At 42.8% G+C, this 17,367-nt stretch overlaps 1 protein-coding gene across 2 annotated transcripts in view; it reads right to left on the bottom strand.

Moving 5' to 3' along the window:
• Positions 1-525: 525 nt before the first annotated feature.
• Positions 526-17,367, bottom strand: part of LOC129811832 (phospholipase DDHD1-like) — a 42,645-nt gene continuing 25,803 nt past the window's right edge. For both annotated transcript variants that reach the window (XM_055863481.1, XM_055863482.1), the window contains 9 exons: positions 12,494-12,603; positions 11,851-11,957; positions 8,746-9,008; positions 8,480-8,555; positions 8,190-8,339; positions 7,664-7,728; positions 7,386-7,558; positions 6,630-6,839; positions 526-6,321 (listed from right to left, as the gene is read on the bottom strand). In XM_055863481.1, coding sequence (XP_055719456.1) covers positions 6,140-6,321; positions 6,630-6,839; positions 7,386-7,558; positions 7,664-7,728; positions 8,190-8,339; positions 8,480-8,555; positions 8,746-9,008; positions 11,851-11,957; positions 12,494-12,603 — 1,336 coding nt within the window. In that variant the 3' untranslated portion in view covers positions 526-6,139. The remainder of the gene's footprint in view (positions 6,322-6,629; positions 6,840-7,385; positions 7,559-7,663; positions 7,729-8,189; positions 8,340-8,479; positions 8,556-8,745; positions 9,009-11,850; positions 11,958-12,493; positions 12,604-17,367) is intronic.

Here is a 17,367-nt window from a genome sequence, read left to right as displayed (position 1 = left end):
TCTTGTGGCCAAACCTAGAACCAAGGGTATTGCCAGGTTTTTTTGCCATTGGTATTGCAGTCCAGTGTTTGTTGCATTCACTTAACTTTTAACTAATCCCAACTCTGCTTTACAGATATTGTTTAAGTGCGCTTGGATTCAACTACTGCACCAATATAGATAAAAAGTGTTACCCAATATCTTTAATCACACAAAGCTCTATTCATAAACTATCAATCAGCTATTGTTGTGTGGTTGGAAAGTCTGTGCAGTGCAGAGGAAAGAATTTGATCTAAGGTTCAAAGAAAACAAATAGCAGTATAGTGCTCCAACAGAACCTGGAAACTAGCAAATCGTTCCTGCTTAATATTTGGACAATATCTTCATCCCTCAGCCTCGTCCCAGACCTCCCTCCCACACATTTTAGCACTTCTCATTCAGACAGACAAGACCGTCCAGACGTCAGTACAAATCCTTCCTCTCAGATATCATCATTGGGATATGACAGAACAACTTTAAAAAAGCAGCAGAAGGGAGAGTACAGAATAAAATAAGAAAAATGTTTTAATAAAATAAAATGTTTTGGATGGCAGTTTGCAGTTTGATTACAGGCATGATGGGTTATTGCACAGCTTTAGGGACAGTCACTTTTCCAGCAGAAAGTCAAAGTAACAGTCTTACTGAAAAAGGTTTAGTTCATACAGTCGACTCAGACAATGCAGACATTCCAAGATGGTACTTCTCATTCTGTGGACATAATCTGAAAGGCTAGAGCTCTGGGGCATATCATTAGTTGGAAATTGTTTTGTAACAGGAAAACAAGGCGGTACTACCAGAACTTATCTAATAAGAACACAGATCTATATTTCATCGCAAAACATACTGTATTCTACAGTGTGCCCTACTGAACACAACTAGTTTGACAGATGATCCCTTAGGGTTCAAAGGTGAACCAAAGCTTTCAAACTGTGGGCGACTCTGGGATAGACCAGCTAGATACTGTACTTTGACATCCCTGTGGCTTCACTAAATGCTCAGAGCTGAGATGAATGGTCAGACAATATAACAGACATATCCCTGAGGTTTGTGAAACCTCCCTGACAAGAGAGTCCCAAGACCATAATCAAAACAGAACAAAAAACAGAACGTGCACATCAAACTATTTAAACTAATTTCTTCAGCCAATATATTTCCGAACAGTTTACATTCGGTGCTTGCCTGTATTTGAATGAGGTTCACCTTGTGATAGCTGGCCTGATGTATCGGAACTTTAACCAACCACAATTATGATAGCCCCCTCCAACCCCATACCCAGCAGGTATCACTTTAGCATGCAGAGACATCAGTTAAACTGTCCTTGACCAGTATACTTAAAACAACATGTTGGGGAGTGTTCAAACCCTTCATAAGAGAGAATTAGTTGCATGACTGCCCAATGTGGAAACAACTTGATATAGATGGCAGAAAAGAGGCATAGTCTTTCACCTCTGTCAGACATTTAACAGAAACACACAAAAGCAATAAGAGCCATATCTAAAGCGGTCCTGTGCAATTTATAGCCATTGAGAATGTGTATCCACCATCAACATTCATTCTGAACAACTCCAAGTCATTTTCCCTTACTGCCCATGACATCAAGAATTGTTCTCTGGTCCTCTACAAGGCAGTCTGGTCCGAGTCCACTTGATTTGATTCACAAAATAGGCCCCACTAACATGCACGTCACTCTTCTGCAATGATCCCAAATGAGCACATTCCAAAAAATATAAAAATAAATCCATTGTGTGGATTATTAGCCCACAGCCCTTAGCTCTGGAACAGTTAGCAAGAGTTTGTGCCATACATATTATTAGACAATTAATTTGACTCTGTTATTCGGATAACAAAGCATAGGACATACAGGGAACGCTACAATGACAATGTGCAGTGAGCAGCACACACAAGTTAATTTGAGGTTAGTTCCATTTCATCATCCCGCATCTCTATAATTGCAAAAAACGGTTTATTTAAAAACATGCAGTGTTTTTTTTAGATAATGAGCAGCCAGTGCCAGACCATTTGAATGCAGCTTTAGAATTTCAAACATCTGTTGGCAACACTGCAAAAACCCAGATGAGAGACACATTTACATTTAAAATGACCAGATGGGATGCAAAGTGATTCAGGCATCATGTTTCACTTTCTGAGCCATAAACAAATCTACTGAGCTTGTTTAGTTTTGCATATTGTTCTTGGAAAAGGTGACTAAAGCTGAATAACTAACCTGAAGCCCTTTCGTAGAGGGAAAACGCCCTTGTATTTCAACATGCTCTGTTCATACTGGCTAAGCCATTAAGAGTAAAGCACGCATAAAATAACTTAGTCATATTTGGCCACCTGCTGGATTTCCTGTTCCCTTAAAGGCCCAGTGCAGTCAAACGCGTAATTTTCCTGTGTTTTATATACATTTCCACACTATGAGGTAGAACATTTTCAAACCGATGATAATGCCCTTTTAGTATAAGATCCGTTTGAAAAGACTGCCTGTTTTGGTTGGATGGAGTTTTGGCTTACCTGGTGACATCACCAGGTAAATTAGTTAATAGTCCAATAAGAGATAGTTTTCAGTTTCCCCTCCCCACTAAGACAGTCCTTGACAAATTCTTGTTGAGAAATTGCTCTTTACTAAGAAGCTATTTTTTCTATATGACCTTTTTAATTCACAGTAAAGTACTTCATTTTTACCCCGAAATTATTTGATATTGAGAAAACGGCTGCATTGGACCTTTAAGGGATCTATGTTAACACTACATTTGAAAATTATAATTAAAAATAAATTGGATAAAAAATATATACATTCTCTTTCCATTTTATTGATCAGGGAATCAATGTAAATATTTTAGTGCCTGAAGGTCACCTCCTGTTTATAACCTTTAAGGTTTGTTAGGAGAGTTTCTACTGGCTCAAACCTGTGAGTGACAGCTCCTCCTTCCAACCACAAAATTAACTAGGCAAGTCTGTAAATAAGAATTTGTTCTTAACTATGACAGCCTACACCGGCCAAACCCGGACGACGCTGGGCCAATTGTGTGCAGCCCTATGGAATTCCCAATCACGGCCGGTTGTGATACAGCCTGGATTAAGCATTGACATGATCTCTCTTGGACACTTGAATTGCATACATTAGGAGCAAATTAGACTTCAGACTATCCATCTGAACAGAACTGACTTCGCCTGTGTTTTGGTTAGATTGAAAAGTTGCTCAGTAACATAAAATGGAGGGTACATTTCAGAGCTCCAAACATGGACCTAACATTGCTTCTCGGTGACTAAAAGAGATCCTAAATTACATTTAATGACAATAATGTAAGTTACTAGTCAAGGCTGGCTACAGGCAAAATGACACTCACCAAGCTTGACTTTAACATGTACGGATGTTTGTGTCACTCGAATGTCCTGCTGACATTGTATGAACGTCATCTGAACATCAAGTGAAAGTCAAGTCGGTGCCACTCACTCCCTGGAGCCAAAGACGTTTAAATGTACCTCAAAGAAAAGTTTGCCACACAGCACCATTCAGTTACTAAAACCAAAAGACATAGGGTAATGCTGTTACACAGTTGAAGTCGGAAGTTTACATACACTTAGGTTGGAGTCATTAAAACTTGTTTTCAACCACTCCACAAATTTCTTGTTAACAAACTATAGTTTTGGCAAGTCGGTTAGGACATCTACTTTGCGCATGACACAAGTCATTTTTCCAACAATTGTTTACAGACAGATTATTTCACTTATAATTCACTGTATCACAGTTCCAGTGGGTCAGAAGTTTACATACACTAAATTCACTGTGCCTTTAAACAGCTTGGAAAATTCCAGAAAATTATGTCATGGCTTTAGAAGCTTCTGATAGGCTAATTGACATAATTTGAGGTGTATCTGTGGATGTATTTCAAGGCCTACCTTCAAACACAGTGCCTCTTTGCTTGGCATCATGGGAAAATCCCCCTCCAAAAATCAGCCAAGACCTCAGAAAAAAAATTGTAGACCTCCACAAGTCTGGTTCATCCTTTGGAGCAATTTCCAAATGCCTGAAGGTACCACGTTCATCTGCACAAACAATAGTATGCAAGTATAAACACCATGGGACCACGCAGCTGTCATACCGCTCAGGAAGGAGACGCGTTCTGTCTCCTAGAGATGAACATACTTTGGTCTGAAAAGTGCATTTCAATCCCAGAACAACAGCAAAGGCAAAGAGGTAAAAAAGTATCTATATCCACAGCAAAACAAGTCCTATATCGACATAACCTGAAAGGCCGCACAGCAAGGAAGAAGCCGCCATAAAAAAAGCCAGACTACGGTTTGCAACTGCACATGGGGACAAAGATCATACTTTTTGGAGAAATGTCCTCTGGTCTGATTAAACAAAAAGTAGAACTGTTTGGCCATAAGGACCATCGTTACGTTTGGAGGAAAAAGGGGGAGGCTTGCAAGCCGAAGAACACTATCCCAACCGTTAAGCACAGGGGTGGCAGCATCATGTTGTGGGGGTGCTTTGCTGCAGGAGGGACTGGTGCTCTTCACAAAATAGATGGCATCATGAGGTAGGAAAATGATGTGGATATATTGAAGCAACATCAAGACATCAGTCAGGAAGTTAAAGCTTGGTCGCAAATGGGTCTTCCAAATGGACAATGACCCCAAGCATACTTTCAAAGTTGTGGCAAAATGGCTTAAGGACAACAAAGTCAAGGTATTGGAGTGGCCATCACAATGCCCTGACCTCAATCCTATCGAAAATGTGTGGGCAGAACTGAAAAAGCGTGTGCTAACAAGGAGGCCTGCAAACCTGACTCAGTTACACCAGCTCTGTCAGGAGGAATGGGCCAAAAATCACCCAACTTATTGTGGGAAGCTTGTGGAAGGCTACCCGAAACATTTGACCCAAGTTAAACAATTTAAAGGCAATGCTACCAAACACTAATTGAGTGTATGTAAACTTCTGACCCACTGGGAATGTGATTAAAGAAATAAAAGCTGAAATAAATCACTCTCTACTATTATTCTGACATTTCACATTCTTAAAATAAAGTGGTGATCCTAACTGACCTAAGACAGGGAATTTTTACTAGGATTAAATGTCAGTAAATGTGAAAAACTGAGTTTAAATGTATTTGGCTAAGGTGTATGTAAACTTCCGACTTCAACTGTACGTCATCTAATAACTTTGTCGTATAAAAAATGAAAATGGCTTTCTGCAGAGCTTTGTGTGAGGCTCATGCTCACTACTGTCAATTGATACTTCTTCGTAAAAGTCATTCGATGATCAAATGGTAATGAAAAGTAGGAACACTAACTCGAAGTACAGCGAGACAAGTTCGTCTCCCACTTTTTTTACATTTCCAAAACAAATAAAGGAAAAACAAACTGTAGTATTATTTTCTTAGTGATATATATTAACATTCTATTATAGAAATAACATTTAGACCCCTTTGAAAGTTGCATTGAGTTCGCTCAGACAGTAACATACGTTGAGACAAAGTAACAAACTTAATTTCCTTCATAAGTCTTTCCATTATTTGAAGGTCCCAGTATCCAGCCCAGGTTCTTGTCGATGGAAACGTAACTCAGGGTAAGAAGATACAGACCAGTGTGGATAAGGGAGGTTACTGAGGGGTCCAAGCTGGCTTGTGCATTCCACAGCTCCATGAAGAGTCTGTGGAGGAGAGTAGAGCTTTGGGTTGGGCTGAACTATGGCTGAACCATGCCTGCTACACATGGGGGGAGTTGGAGGTTGGTACATCCGAGAGGGCAGCGGTTTCAGACAGAGACTGTGATCTTAAGAGGAAGAGGAGACCCCTTCGGTAGCGTGCAATGAAATCTCTGACATACTCGTTGGCGACTGGAAGGATAGATGGAGGATCCTACTATGCCCCCATGCTTTCACAGAGCATGCATTGGGACTGGTCATCACAGTGACAGGCAGGCTGCCCCCCCTTAGGGGGCCATAATCCAATGTGTCACCCGTGTGAATGTGTATCCATCCTAAACAGTACGAAAGGAGGTCTGTGTGTTAGTAGAAGTGTGTCAGTATAAAACTAGTTAGAGAGAATGGAGTAACAAAGGGTGATAAAGATGCTGTGTGTGAGTGTGGACATGGTGGAGTCGCTCTGTGTGTTTACTCTGGGTCAGGACTGTCTGTGGGTGGCGGCACGTTGGCCTGCTTGTATATGAACGTCAGTAGGAAGAGCGCAATATCGTGTGAGACCCAATAGGCTGTATGAGAGGTCACCGCTGACCAATAGCGGCTCTCCACAAGGCCCTCACGGAGTTCAAAGTCGATGCGGCGCTCCATTTCCACTGTAGAACAAAGAGACTCACTGTGAGAATACAATTTAATCTAACTACTGTATACCGCACCACATGTCATAGGCCTAACTGCTACACATTGAAAAGGGTACTTAACAGTTAATATGGACAGTGGCTTGCAAATGTCAAGCACTCTTATTGATGTGCATTAGCATGATGTATTCCTTCTCTACAATTCTTTTTATAGGGCACTTGTTATTACATGGATCACAATACAATTATTCCTGAAACCTTAATTTCTTTCCCCACTTAAAACAATTGTACACAAAACAATGGGGTTGAAATGTAGTTCAACTAACCTGACGGGTCTATGAGTGTGGAGGGGGACTGGGACAAGGTGGACGAGAGGCCGTAATCTGATTGGCTATCGACAGTCCTCTTCGGCTCCTCCCCCTCTGGAGTCCCGGCCTCGATGGCACAGGACACTCCGGAGGGCGCAGAGCGAGAGAACCGAGAGAACAGGATCCCTCCTATTCCCTTCCCTATACTGTTACCAATACTGGCCGCTCCTAGACAGATAAGACGGGGGGGAACAGCAAAGGCTTAATTTTAGACACAGGGTGCAACAAAGGTGAGTGAAGTAGACCCAGTACTACAGCTCTGGTCTTTACATGCTCTCTCCACAAGATGGCAGTGTTACTAGTGTCATCTCCAATGATCAGTCAGGTGGGTCTGTGATGGAAATACTGTAGAGGGAGTCCAATAATAGATGTCAACTCCATCACAACAGGCTGGGTACATGCTGAAGCACATTTAAATGGAGCCACCTGCTTTGTCTGCTCAGGACATGTTGTGCTGTCTACGAATACCTGCTGTTCAAATGACTGGCTGTAAAATCTATGGGAACCTACTGAGTGAGGTAATCATACAATGAAGCTGATTCTTTCTGTTCTAGCTTTGGACCACCCCGAGTTTGAATCTGTGTCATGTGTGCAGGTAATGAAGGCACTCCTATTCAAGCGTTTAAGGTCATTATAATGTGCATGCAAAATGCATGGTTATTTGATGCAACAAAGTTCTTTACAGAGAATCAACCAGGTGACTGACAGATGTACCTAGTATGCTGGCCTTGCCCATGCTGGCGATAGACTCTCCATAGTATTTCCTGGCCAGAACAGGGGAGGTGGAGGGGCTGGGGATGCTCTCTGTGTCCGACGTCGGGTCCTTCTGCGGGTTGATGAAGGTGGGACGGATCTCATCGTACGGCGTGGGGTCTATAGCACTACACCTAGGAGAAGAAAAACATGTCACTGTCCATGAAGTAAGTAGTAGTTTCAGAAGTTTATATGTAACAAGAGAATGAATTAAATGAATTAACTTTGTGAACTCTTACCAGTGTATCTGTGCAGGTGCAATGTTGCTGTAATGTTTTAGGATGAGGGGCTCCAGTCTGTAGGCCTGCAGGAGGGACAAACCAATCACAGTCAGTCTAGCACCCAGTCTATCCTCTGGTCAGGAAAAATCCCTCTGTATAATCATCCATAAGATGATCAAGGCTCAGAGGCACAGAGCTGAGGGTTAGGACAGGGCTATTCAAATTTGGCCTTCGAGGCTGGTTTTACATTTTTTCCACTCTAATCAGGAACTGATTTATAATGCAATCAACTACCCGGTAGAAACAACTACCTGCTGTTTCAGCCCTCCAAGTCCAATAGAATAGCCCTGGTGAAGGGCATCGGTTTGTGGTTGTGTGTATGTGTGTATGTGTGTATGTGTGTATGTGTGTATGTGTGTATGTGTGTATGTGTGTGTGTGTGTGTGTGTGTGTGTGTGTGTGTGTGTGTGTGTGTGTGTGTGTGTGTGTGTGTGTGTGTGTGTGTGTGTGTGTGTGTGTGTGTGTGTGTGTGTGTGTTTCTCACCACAGGGTCCGTGGGGTGGAAGATGTTGAATAGCCTCTGGCAGATGGCGCGAGGCAGAATGTGGTCCTGTTCGCCACTGTTCCCTGGTCTAATCCCTCTCAGGGCCAGGAACACTGCCAGGGGAGAGCCCATACAGAAGAAGTTCTCCACCTGGGGAAGAGGAAGAAACTGACACCATATCCTTCCTTCACATCTTTGCTAGTCATCTTGTTACTTTCTTCCATTAACACCTTGGCTACTGTGTCCTGGGTGATTGCTTTTGAGCAGTTTGAGCAGTTAGCAGAGTGTACCTTAAATTTAAGAGCAGGGAGTGCTAGCGGTTTGGAGGCCTCCAGGCCTTGAAGCTGATCCTCCAGCTCTCGTAACCTGAGGAGGAGAGGGGGAGTTTGAGTAATACTGTTCCTGTAGTATTCAGACCATTAACAAAGCACTCATACCACACGCCTTCCTACACACACCCCCCCCTAGCTGTCTCTAGACACAGTTGAGATTGTCACAGTTTAGAGGACAGACAGACACTCATCCCATTCCTCCCATGACCCTCCACCCAGCCTACCTGTTCCTGGTGAGCTGCAGCTGCTCCAGCAGGCATCTCTCCTCATAGGAGACCCATCTCAGGTCCAGCTCCTCCTCCAGCTCCTGATGCTCCTGCAGACAGAACTTCACCGGGTCCCAGCCTGTCATGATGTCAAAGGTGATCACGCAGCCCAGGGAGTGAGACACGATGGACACCTTGCCCCCCTTCTCCTCAAACTCTGGGTTCCTGGAGCAGAACAGGGTGTAGAGGCGGTTCAGCTCTGACGTCAGGCCCTTGGTGATCTGGAAATCAAAAGAAGGGGAGGGTAGTGTCAATTCAAATCTAATTTTATTTGTCACATGCGCCAAATACAACCTTACCATGTAATGCTTCCTTACAAGCCCTTAACCAACAATGCAGTTCAAGAAATAGAGTTAAGAAAAAAAAAATATATATATTACAATTCAAAAAGTAACAATACATTTACATAAGAATACGAGGCTATATACAGGGGGTACCTGTACCGAGTCAATGTCCGGGGATACAGGTCAGTAGAGGTCATTTGTAAAGTGACTTTGCATAGATAATAACCAGCGAGTAACGGCAGTGTAAAAACAAACAAAACGGGGGGGGGGGGGGGGGGGGGTCAATGTAAATAATCTAGGTGACCATTTGATTAGTTGTTCAGCAGTCTTATGCCTTTGGGGGGGCAGAAGCTGTTAAGGAGCCATTTGGTCCTAGACTTGGCGCTCCGGTACCGTTTTCTGTGCATTATCAGAGAGAAAAGTCTATGACTTGGGTGACTGGGGTCTTTGACAATTGTTTGGGCCTTCCCCTGACACCGCCTAGTATATAGGTCCTGGATGTCAGGAAGCTTGGCCCCAGTGATGTACTGAGCCGTCGCAGTACCCTCTGTAGCGCCTTATGGTCAGATGCTGAGCAGTTGCCATACCAGGCGGTGATGCAACTGGTCAGGATGCTCTTGATGGTACAGCTGTAGAACTGTTCAGTCTCCTGGGGGGGAAAAGGTGTTGTCGTGCCCTCTTCACAACTGTCTTGGTGTGTTTGGACCATGATAGTTTGTTGGTGATGTGAACACCAAGGAACTTGAAACTCACGACCCGCTCCACTTCAGTCCCACCGATGTTAATGGGGGACTGTTCAGCCCTCCTTTTCCTATAGCCCGCAATCAGCACCTGTGTCTTGTTCACACTGAGGGAGAGGTTGTTATCCTGGCACCACACTACCAGGTCCCTGACCTCCACCCTATAGGCCGTCTCATCTTTTTTTGTGATCAAGCCTACCACTTATGTTGTCAGCAAACTTGATGGTGTTTAAGACGTGCTTGGCCACGCAGTTGTGGGTAAACAGGTAGTACAGGAGGGGACTAAGCACACACCCGAGGGGCCCCCGTGTTGAGGATCAGTGTGGCAGATGTGTTTTTGCCCACCCTTACCACCTGGGGGTGGCCCGTCAGGAAGTCCAGGATCCAGTTGCAGAGGGAAGTGTTTAGTCCCAGGGTCCTTAGCTTAATGATGATCTTTGTAGGCACTATGGTGTTGAACGCAGAGCTGTAGTCAATGAACAGCATTCTCACATAGGTGTTCCCTTTGTCCAAGTGGGAAAGGGCAGTGTGGAGCGCGATTGAAATTGCATCATCTGTGGATCTGTTGAGGCGGTATGCGAATTGGAGTGGGTCTAAGGTTTCTGGTGTGATGGTGTTGATGTGAGCCATGACCAGCATGACCAATTCAACTTCAACCCCCCCCCCCCTTCCCCCTCAAAGAAATCATAATTTTCTGCATTTGAGATCCTTTCCACACTGCCACGTAGGGCTGCATGATATGGTCAAGTAATCTGAGCATTATTTTTAACCAAATGTTTCAATTTGACTTGCGATTTAGAGCCAAACACTTGGGTTAACGGTTGGAATCAGGGAAATAGAATGTCTATTCTAATTACAGTTGGAATATAATAGTGGGCACTTTTAATAGTGTTTGACATGACAACGAATTAAAATGCCAGGGAGGAGTTATTGTGACAGGAACTAATGTGTTGATAGGTGTTTCCTATTGGACCCTATAATCGTTGACCACATTGAATGTTTCTTCTTAGCTACTTCATGTAGCTAACATATATCTGCTTTGCGTTTACCTCTAATTTAGAAGACACTGTTGCACAAACAACATGCTGATTTAGGTCTACACAATCACTGGTATGATCAGGCTGTATATCTAATTACGCTTGCTCTTACTCAGTAAATTTATGAGCTAGAGCTAAGCAATAGCGGCTAACAATCAGCGGCTAACAAGATTTAGGAACAACTTGCTAAGAAAAGACAAACTAGCTGTTCGCAGATGTAAGAAGCACAAGCTAATAGTGTAATTATAGAACGCTCGTAGATTTATATTAAGAAGCAAAGTGACAACTGCATCGTTGTCATCAACATTGTTGCATGTGCTGCATTGACCATGCAGACTCAACGCAAGTGTCTCATGGTTGAGGAACATCAAATGCGCTCCTTGAGTGACAGGGGGCGTGGCTAGGTCTGTGTGGAAAAAGGCATAGAGTGGAGAGAGATGACTCAAGTAGCGAAGTAAACTATAAAATTGATGTTATACACTGCGTATCACATTTACGCAGTGTGCAACCAAACATTCAAATACCGGTATAGAAGGAAAAGTAAAAACACAAACTGATCCATGCATCAATACCGGTATACCGCAAAAAACGGTATCCCGCCTAGCCCTAAGGCAGGTTACCTTCGTTTTCTTGGGCACAGGGTGGTCTGTTTGAAACATGTAGGTATTACAGACTCGGCCAGGGAGAGGTTGAAAATGTCATTGAAGAAACTTGCCAGTTGTTCCGCGAATGTTTTGAGTACACGTCCAGGTAATCAGTTTGGCCCCGCAGCTTTGTCAATGTTGACCTGTCTTGCTCACATCGGCTATGGAGAGCGTGATCACACAGTCGTCTGGAACAGCTGGTGCTCTCATGCATGTTTCAGTGTTGCTTGCCTCGAAGCGAGCATAAAAAGGCATTTAGCTCATCTGGTAGGTTCGCGTCACTGGGCAGCTCGTCAAGTGAGATGATGGATTAAACCCACTGTGTGTGTGTGTGTGTATGTGTGTGTTTCAGTCTCACCTCGTCCCTGTACAAGGGGCTGGTGTAGTACATGATGTCCATGGCACTGCTGTTGAGCAGGTCTCTCAGTCCTCGCACCTTATCTGGGGTGATGGAGTCCACTGTATCTGCAGGAAAACACACAATTCAACCATCAATACCATCTAGATATATTTAAGTATTTTTTTATGGGAAAGCCTTTGTTCAGCCCCTCTATTTTTATTAATCCATTATATTCAGATCAATAAATCACCTATTAACTTGGCTAAAACAGTTAGTATCTATATTTTTACTATGTGCATCACAGACATATTAGGAAATTATAGGGAGTATGAGACAGGACAGGCAGAGGGCAGCACATGGAACATACACAAATGTTTTTCTATCACCGTGGGGACCTAAAATTGATTTCCATTGAAAATCCACATTTTTCCTAACCCTAAACCTAACCCGTAACCCAAACCCAACTCCTCACCCTTAACCATAACCCCTAAACTTAAAATAGCCTTGTCCTCATGGGGATGTGAGAAATGTCCCCACAGGGGAGAATTTTCCATGTTTTACTATCCTTGTGGGAACTTTAGGTCCACACGAGGATAGAACAAGACCACACATACACAAACACACAACGTACACACAATACACACACAAGCATTAACCTTACCCCCATCCAGTGCCAGTTTGGAGCGCCACTCTACAGGCAGAAACTCCACGTGCTCCTCTGTGTGCTCCGAAAAGTGCTTCTCCTCCATCTTCCTTACTGCCTCCCGTAGCCTGGACACACACACACCTTAATTGCCATGTGCACAAGGAATGTCTCTTGCTGTTCGATCTTAAAAAGGTATCTATAGATCGCATTTCATCTAGGTTTTTCTTAATGCTCTGTGAAAATGTAGAAAAATACAGTAACAAATAAACATACCAACATCAACACATTTTATTGTGAGCAAACATCCTCGGGAACAGGTGGACACCGGTACATCATTACTGCTGGGTGAATGGCTTTACAATATGGTCCATATACACTCCAAGTCAACCAGGGAATCCTTTGTGCCTTTTGTTTGCTCTCCCTTATCACTATGCGTGTTTGAGAGGACTGACGTGCGTCCATTTTACCACTCACTGACACAGTCCATTCACTCACAATGGCTGCTAGCATGCTACGTTAGCGTACTACGTTAGCTCCACAAACACAATTAGAGTGGCTGCTATTGACATAGCAGGGGCGACCGGGGAGTGACTTTGGCCTTAAGGTGAACTGGTCTGTGACGCTACCTGGCGCTAATGCAGTCTATCATGCAGTCTGTCTGGTGGGCTTTCATGTTTAGAGGCTAGGTCACCTATCATTGGCAAGCAGAATTTATCTTGAGTGGCTAACTGGTGAACGGGGTCGCAGTACTGGTTTTAATGGTCTTAACACAAACCCCCTCTGACACATGAAGAGGATCGTACCGAGAGGCTGTCCTTAATGCCCTCAGAACAAGCAGCCATTATTCCTAAATGGAGAGGAGAAGTATGGAAGGAGAGATGGGGGAAGAGAGAATTGGCTGAGAGAGATAAAAAGGAAGGGTGATGTCGATTGAAAGCTTTTGAGTGTTGCTCGAGAGTGAGACACAGCCAAGCCTCTAGGGAGAGAGAAAAGGAAGAGAGAGAGAGGGAGAGAGAAAGACAGCTGGCTAGACTTGGCTGATCTTTCCTCTTGAGGCTTGAGAGAAAGCCAATAGCCTGATCCTAGCAGTGTAGGGAATGAGGCTTACAGTCGGGGCTGGCCTGACTTGGTCTACTTTTGCTACCTGCTAATCGTCCCTAAGCCCCTGGCAGAGAGAGGGACAGCACCCTCTGTGTTACTGTAAAGGGCCGGCATTGGGCAGTTGTATTATTCCAGAACCTTCTAGGCGAGATATATATATATATATATAAATAAAGAGCTATAGGTAGGTCTGTTCTTTGTCTGGGTACCTACAATAAGCCTTAAGTCGTAATCACACAGGACTGTAAGTACAGATTGATATTTATGAAAGCACAAGAAAATACATAAACTCCAACATCTTTTTATATTGTTTGAAAATGTCAACCAAAATGCGGCATCATTTAAATGACTCATAGAAAATACATTTATAAGAGTGTGAAATGCACTCCTTTCAAAAAATCATTACCAGGTATTTCATATCAGAAATTAATGATTAACTGTTGTGAGTATTGTACAAGCAGAGTCTAATTCCAAAAAGTGTGTCAGTGTGTCTCGTGCCCTGTCATTATCAGTCTGCGCTAAAGAGATAATTTACTTGATTACTGGGAGGACATCAGATGATCTCCTATTGTAAGTGTAATTTCCAAAAGGTCAGCCTTTTGAGAAAGCAGAAAGCAAATGAGGGAGAACACAAAAGATAGAGATAAGGAAGGTAGAGTGGTGGAAAGAGAGAGGAGTTGGTAGAGAAAGAAGATCGAGATGGAGGAGGGGACCCACCACCTGGATGCTGTCTTTTTTTTAAATTTATTTTTTTACATTGGATAAAAGTAAAGACTCAGAGCTAGAAACAGGTATATGATACATAGGGCTGTGGAGGTCACAAAATAGTCAGGCGGTGATTGTCAAGCAAATAACTGTCGGTCTCACGGTAATTGACCGTTAATTAACATAAACACATTTAGCATCTCCTAGCTTCCACACATAGCCTACGAGCCAATGATGCAGACCTTTGGAATGTCTACATTTCAAACAGTCTAATAAATCCATGTAATATAGCCTACACCGTCACAATAAATCCATTATTTACAGTTGAAGTCGGAAGTTAACATACACTTAGGTTGGAGTCATTAAAACTCGTTTTTCAACCACTCCACAAATTTCTTGTTAACAAACTATAGTTTTGGCAAGTCGGTTAGGACATCTACTTTGTGCATGACACAAGTCATTTTTCCAACAGTTGTTTACAGACAGATTATTTCACTTATGATTCACTGTATCACAATTCCAGTGGGTCAGAAGTTTACATACACAAAGCTGACTGTGCCTGCCTGTAAAATTCCAGAAAATTATGTCATGGCTTTAGAAGCTTCTGATAAGCTAATTGACCTAATTTGAGTCAATTGGAGGTGTACCTGCGGATGTATTTCAAGGCCTACCTTCAAACTCAGTGCCTTGCCTCTTTGCTTGACATCATGGGAAAATCAAAAGAAATCAGTAGACCTCCACAAGTCTGGTTCATCCTTAGGAGAAATTTCCAAATGCCTGAAGGTACCATGTTCATCTGTACAAACAATAGTGCGCAAGTATAAACACCATGGGACCACGCAGCCGTCATACCACTCAGGAAGGAGACGCGTTCTGTCTCCTAGAGATGAACGTACTTTGGTGCAAAAAGTGCAAATCAATCCCAGAACAACAGCAAAGGACCTTGTGAAGATGCTGGAGGAAAGAGGAACAAAAATATCTCCATCCACAGTAAAATGAGTCCTATATATCGACATAACCTGAAAGGCCGCTCAGCAAGGAAGAAGCCACTGCTCCAAAACAGCCATAAAAAAGCCAGACTACGGTTTGCAACTGCACATGGGGACAAAGATCGTACTTTTTGGAGAAATGTCCTCTGGTCTGATGAAACAAAAATAGAACTGTTTGGCCATAATGACCATCGTTATGTTTGGAGGAAAAAGGGGAATGCTTGCAAGCCGAAGAACACCATCCCAAACGTGAAGCATGGGGGTGGCAGCATCAAGTTGTGGGGGTGCTTTGCTGCAGAAGGGACTGGTGCACTTCACAAAATAGATGGCATCATGAGGTAGGAAAATTATGTGGATATATTGTAGCAACATCTCAAGACTTCAGTCAGGAAGTTAAAGCTTGGTCGTAAATGGGTCTTCCAAATGGACAATGACCCCAAGCATACATCCAAAGTTGTGGCAAAATGTCTTAAGGACAACAAAGTCAAGGTATTGGAGTGGCCATCACAAAGCCCCGACCTCCATCGTATAGAAAATTTGTGGGAAGACCTGAAAAAGCATGTTCAAGCAAGGAGGCCTACCCACCTGACTCAGTTACACCAGCTCTGTCAGGAGGAATGGGCCAAAATTCACCCAACTTATTGTGGGAAGCTTGTGGAAGGCTACCTGAAACGTTCGACCCAAGTTAAACAATTTAAAGGCAATGCTATCAAATACTAATTGAGTGTATGTAAACTTCTGACCCACTGGGAATGTGATGAAAGAAATAAAAGCTGAAATAAATCATTCTTTCCACTATTATTCTGACATTTCACATTCTTAAAATAAAGTGGTGATCCTAACTGACCTAAAAAAAGGAATTGTGAATTCACAGGAATTGTGAAAGTTGAGTTTAAATGTATTTGGCTAAGGTGTATGTAAACTTCCGACTTCAACTGTATTTTGTGGGCATGCAATGTTTAAACTGTAACTCATTCCCTGTAAAACGCGGTTAAGCCACATGAATCTTATCACACCAACGAGATCAAGCATACAAATTCACTGTGTCTGCCTTGATATTCATAAAACTCCACGGACCCTCTCTTACGCACTGGAACCCAGAAGATGTGACCACTTGGTTACGGCGACAACGTTCTGCCAAGTACACCCAAACCAGAGTGGCCACCACAAAGCCCAAGGAGCCTGATGCTCTCTGGAAGTTGCTGTAGCGCTGCTTGGGATATGTAGCCTATATTGGCTATTGGTTGAGATGCAGGGCCCGTTCTAGGTTGGTCTGTCAGGGTGGGCAAATGGAAAGGAGAATTGGGCAGTGTGAGGTAATAATGTTATGGTTTATTAAGATGCATAAATACACCACACCAAAAGCTTGATTTTATGGCTGTTTTAAAAAGAATTTCCTGCAATTCTACATAGTAATGATTTCATGTTTACTACTTGGTTAATTGATTTTATAGCATGTTTAATCTATGCAAATCAATTATATGAATTGATAGTTCACCTCTCGGTTTTCTTTTATTCTGTAATAGGGTATATTGTAACCATGTGTTCAAGTTAATAAATTCAAAGTTTATTTATGACGTAGTGTAAGCTACACAATACAATGAAAATGCCTACTGGCAACTAAAGTTCTCCTTGCAAACAGTGCTAAGATATTAGGATATAGCCAACAAATATCTATATCACGGATTCCTATTAGGCTATACTGAAATGTTTTGTTTGTTCCTGAACTGGCCGAATGGCGAGATATCCTTCACTACCACAAGTTGGTTCAACTTCTTTACCATCATTGCACAATCCTGGCGCTGTCCTTTCAGCACCACGAAGGGCGCTCCAATGGCTTAAAATAACACTAATCAAGATCTATTGCTTATGCCTAATAGTCTAACTCATTACTTAACATTATTACTCATAGAAGATCATCACTTCTCACAATGGTGCAGTTAGATAAAAGCTGAATCAATGTCTAAAGATCACACAATGATTCATTGGCATTTTACATAACAGCACCGAATATAATAGCACAGCAGGGCTATAACGTTACTACTACATCAAAAACAACAAATTTCTAATGAGATTTTAGGATGGTTAGCTGAA

The sequence above is a fragment of the Salvelinus fontinalis genome, chromosome 15 (assembly GCF_029448725.1).
Source record: "Salvelinus fontinalis isolate EN_2023a chromosome 15, ASM2944872v1, whole genome shotgun sequence".
Taxonomy (NCBI): Eukaryota; Metazoa; Chordata; class Actinopteri; order Salmoniformes; family Salmonidae; genus Salvelinus; species Salvelinus fontinalis.
The sequence above is the reverse complement of the archived record's forward strand: the minus strand, read 5'-3'. Positions and strand labels throughout refer to the sequence as shown.